The 4,685-nt window shown below is 43.1% G+C and overlaps 1 protein-coding gene across 2 annotated transcripts; it reads right to left on the bottom strand.

Annotated features, from left to right (window-relative positions):
• Positions 1-1,895: 1,895 nt before the first annotated feature.
• Positions 1,896-4,361, bottom strand: CYCS (cytochrome c, somatic). 2 transcript variants are annotated; one of them, XM_075271399.1, is made up of 3 exons: positions 4,251-4,361; positions 3,633-3,810; positions 1,896-2,291 (listed from the first exon to the last, which is right to left on the bottom strand). In XM_075271399.1, exons 2-3 carry the CDS (start codon positions 3,799-3,801, stop codon positions 2,143-2,145), a joined length of 318 nt encoding a protein of 105 aa, XP_075127500.1. In that variant the 5' UTR covers positions 3,802-3,810; positions 4,251-4,361; the 3' UTR covers positions 1,896-2,142. The 2 variants fall into 2 exon arrangements, with proteins under 2 accessions (XP_075127500.1, XP_075127501.1); XM_075271400.1 differs by having other exon boundaries at positions 4,268-4,343.
• Between the last annotated feature and the right edge of the window lie 324 nt (positions 4,362-4,685).

The following is a 4,685-nucleotide window of genomic DNA, read 5'->3' as shown; positions in this document are numbered from 1 at the left end:
TTTCTGCCAGTCTCTAATGACAGAGCAGTGTCCATAGAAGTCTATGGGGAAAGATGGAACAAGGTAACAGACATCACACAGCAGCTAACGGTAAGAAAGCCTTCACATGCAACTAGAATGTGTTGCAAAAAACTGAATCATCCATTCATTTGACTAAGGTTAGGTTCACACTAATGATTGGTCTCCATTCTGAGAATCCATTCCCCATTCCACTTAAAAAATGCAGAGAGAAAAGTCCTGCTGACGGACCCGAAGAACAGATGCCCGGACGCTAGTTTGAACCTAGCATCAAGCTTATAAAGTGTGTTTGTTGTTAAAGAAAAAAAACAAAAAACAAGCCAAAGTCAGATGAATGAGAGGGCACCTTAACACTGAGGCTACACATTACAGAAAGAAGGAATTAAACCTACCAGTAATGGTTTTCCAGGAGTCATTCATGACACTATCACAGGAGATGTGCAGTTCAAGCACAGGGACCCCATAGACTATAGACACTAGGATAGATATTCTCACTGTCATCCAATTCGCCTTCTGACATAACATTACTGCTAAGAATCTGAAGCTAGTGAACTTGCATGACTTCTTGAGACCCCTCCAGGTCCATATGGACCTTTTTTTAGCACTCCAGACAGACACTCATTCATACACAAAGTAGGAAAGTCTACACCCATAAGGCATTAACTCCACATTTTACTCACGTCCTCCAGATATTTCTGACAGACTCCGGATTGGTTCACACTAGCGTATGTATTCCGTCCAGTGAGAGTCTGCATGGAGATCCCCTCGGACGGAATACAATTACAAGCACTGTGCTGTCAAAGCGTATGGACCCCATAGACTATAATGGGGTTTGTGTGCCTGCTGCGCATTGCCTGCACGAATCATTCGTGCGCAGCAAGCACACGGTCCCCATTACAGTCTATGGGGTCCATACGCTTTGACAGCACTGCGCTTGCAATTGTATTCCACCCGGGGGGGGGGGGGGGGTGTCTCCTTGCGGACTCTAACCGGACGGAATACATACACTAGTGTGAACCAGGGAGAGAGAGATTTGTGTTTTTGTTTTTTTAAAGACTCTATAGCCAGGGATATGGTGGAACACAAACAGTAACAGTTAACTACCTTGTAAGCCAAAGCCAAACGTACATGGAATAACTCATTATATATGGACTCCAGGAATGCCACATCCTCTGCTGCAATTACCCATGTGGAAGAATTTGCTTTGCATCCTGGTCCTGGCACCACATCCATATTGCATCACTGAGTGCGAGCAGGACACCAGGAACATTTAAAGAGTCCTGCAGGCCAGGCGGAGAGCCCTGTATTCAGGGGGGGCAGCCCAGGAGAATGTGACCCCCCCCCCCCCATCATCAGGGGTATAAGCAGTAACTACAATTCCCTGAACACCAAAGGTTCCTCTAACTAAGCCCCCCAAGAGACTGAAGTTAACTTCTGCCCTTGTGTTTACATCGTATACGGTCCAATACAGAGGCTGTGCTATGCAAGTACAGTCTCATCCCAGAGAATGGGAGAGGCTGTAGTTACATTATACAGCTGCTATGAATCAGATGTTGAGAAATGTTAACATTGTGAAGGGGTCACAGCACCTGCACAAGGACTGTGGAAAATTTGAGCATCTGATCACTGGATGTCAGACCCCACTGATCTTTTATTGATCATCAAAAAGGAATTTTAATAACTAGGTTCTTTTGTATTTTTTTGGACCGACAAAAATCATTTACAAAAATTTGTCAAAAATTGCCACTTTTGCATAAATGTAGATTACAGGACCAACATCACTCTTTATGCTGTCCGATACTGTAGTGCCATTTATGCAAAGTTATTCCTATATATTTTTCTTAAACGGAGAGGAAAGACCATTAATACTACAAGAGTTTGGGGAGAACAATTGTTTTATTGTCAATTTTAGTATGTTTGTGTGTCTGGTTAGCCTTTGATCGAAAAGACACTAGAGAGCCAAATTCATTTCACCGATTTTCCAACATTTACATTCGCTGGCTGATGAGACACAATCTAAAATATGCTTGGACAATACAAATAAAAAAAATATATATAAAATTTAAAAAGCATCTCATCCCAAGCAACCCTTCCCTGAAATAAATAAGGCAGCAGATATAGCAGTTAAGAGCAGGATGCATGCTTCAGATATGCTATCAGATCTTCTCTCTCTCCCTTCTTCTTGATACCAGCAAAGATCATCTTTGTGCCAGGGATGTACTTTTTGGGGTTTTCCAGGTATACCATAAGGGTGTCCTCATTCCAGGTAATGCCTGTGGGCAAGAAAAGCATTAATAGGTTTCATAACTTGAAGGGGTGGTCTAGTATTAGGAAGTCACCTTTCCATGGGTCAAAATATACACTGAGCTGCAATACCACACAACCTTTGTACAGGTGTGGTACCTCTTTGAAAGAAGGAATTCAAGTTTTTACTAATCTTGGTAATCCTTTTGATGCATATGGTTTAAGACAGAACTAGAGATTCAGCGAGACCATAGGCAACTCCTGTCAACAGAGGGAAATAACCAAAAAGCTGATCACTAGCTTCAGCAGTGACCAACCTCAAGCAGTGCTTGGCTGAACAGAATTTCCAGCGTGTCAAAGGGGGACCAGGAAGGAGAGAGCAAAGGTCAAACCAAGAGGCATCAGGACATGGTAGGGAGGTTCAGGAGATATTGGAGAGTTCATTTACATTTTTTAATCTATCGCATGTGGCATAGATAGTGAGTTAAAACCTTTATTGAAAAAAAAATAAATTTTTTTTTTTTTTTATATACATATCTATCTATCTATCTATCTATCTAGGGAAAGGACCCAGTGTGGACCGATACGTGGGGTACTGCTTTTTCCAATAAAAGGACATTTTCCATCCATACAAGTTGCTGACAGACCAGATATATATATATATATATATATATATATATATATATATATATTTTTTTTTTTTTTCCAATAAAGGTTTGAAGGTTTAATTCAATACCTATGCCAAATACTATAGTTTTCAAGATTTATACCCAATAGAGTGTTTAACATTTTTTAATCTACTAAGAGCTCTTCCACCACTGAACAACCCATTTAAAGGACACTTATTTTTACTGGTGACCTATTCATCAGTATTCATTTGGAGGGGTTCGTTACCCAGTCCCCACGCAGATCAGCTGACCTGGGCAGCAGAAGCAGCCGTGCTCCTATTTAAGTTACAGGTACAGAGTTGCAGCCCCATCCACTGCATAGAGGTTTACTACAGCTTTGTACCCATTACGTGAAAATGAGCAGAGATTCTTTTGGCCTCACTCTGTGCACTTATTTCTGGGCCAGGAGGAAGCCAGTTTAGCTGATGTGTGCATGGACCAAATGACAGATCCCCACCAATTGACAAGCTATAGTTTAGATAGCTCATCATTATGAAAAGCCGCCAGTGCTCTTTAATATACAAAGCACAGAATCCCACAGATCCCAAAAATGACACTTCCCCCATACACACACTTTGAGCTTTCTAGGAACATACACTAAGTTAGTCTAAACAGTGTGAACGAGGCCTTAGATTAATATGATATTTTGTGAACTGAGGGATTGGCCACTAAAAGAGGTCTTACAACCTTAGGGCCACTTACCCTTATTTTTGTTTGCATCAGTGTAACTAAAGCCTTCAGCTTGACCAGTCTTGCGACCAAACAGGCCATAGAGGTTGGGGCCAGTCTTGTGCTTGCCTCCCTTCTCGCAGACGTGGCACTGAGCACATTTCTGGACAAAGATCTTCTTTCCTTTTTCAACGTCTCCCATTGTTAGATCCTGAAAGGGACAAAGGCAAAGTGTTAGCCAAGACCCCAGGCACAGCTTCCCATCCCCCACACCTGAAGAAATCCCTCCATACCAGGTGTCCTATTTGACCTTTCCAAGAGCCACAGGTCAACACTAAGAAAATCCACATATAGATTAGCAGAGATTACTGGATCCCTAGTAACATCTTCAAGTATCAGATAACTAAGAGCATCATATGGAAGACAGATCACGTGTACAAGACAGAACTAATACAGAGAGTGAGAACATCACAGACTTGGCTGATAATGTACAGGCCACACATGACCTATATAACACACACAGGAGGACATTAGAAGGAGCATCTCCTGCAGAGCCCAAGGTCAGGGCTAAAATCCTAAACTAGCCATTAGAAGAATCAATAACTAAGTCCAGCAGTGAAGAAGAGGCGCCTCCAAGCGGCCACATCTTACCTACAGCCGCCACTGACCTCTCACAAGTTCCGCTCTGGTCCGCGCACAGAACACCCTACACCCAAGGACACGCTGTACCAAGCCTAAGTAACCGGTGTCGCGCAACGCAGCTTACGTTTTACGTGTGACGCAGAGAAAAGCTCCTCCCATAACGTGCTTAGTTCATCCAATCCGAGTAAAGAGTTTGGCAGCTCTGGCGCTAGCGTCTGTGTAGCAGGGTAGGTTGAGCAGGACGTGTCTGAAGGAGAGTCACAGAGCCCAACCCACTTGAGCAGAGTTACGAAAGCGAAGCCGGCTTGTAGTGACGTCAGCAAGGGCAGGGAGGCGGCTCACGTGGGCTTTTCTTAGGAAATTGGGCGAATGGAAAGCGAGTGTCTGTTTGCGCGTGCGCGGAATAAGGAATTCCATTGTCTTATCTTATTCTGATATATAAAG

Source organism: Leptodactylus fuscus, chromosome 4 (genome assembly GCF_031893055.1).
Source record: "Leptodactylus fuscus isolate aLepFus1 chromosome 4, aLepFus1.hap2, whole genome shotgun sequence".
NCBI classification, from domain to species: domain Eukaryota; kingdom Metazoa; phylum Chordata; class Amphibia; order Anura; family Leptodactylidae; genus Leptodactylus; species Leptodactylus fuscus.
This window is presented reverse-complemented; position numbering and strand designations above follow the sequence as displayed.

Excerpts from the sequence above, each read along its gene's own strand:
- CYCS (XM_075271399.1), bottom strand. The coding sequence starts at position 3,801 with ATGGGAGACGTTGAAAAAGGAAAGAAGATCTTTGTCCAGAAATGTGCT. Across the intron at positions 2,292-3,632 it reads TGATGCAAACAAAAATAAGG|GCATTACCTGGAATGAGGAC; the intron begins GTAAGTGGCCCT and ends TCTTGCCCACAG.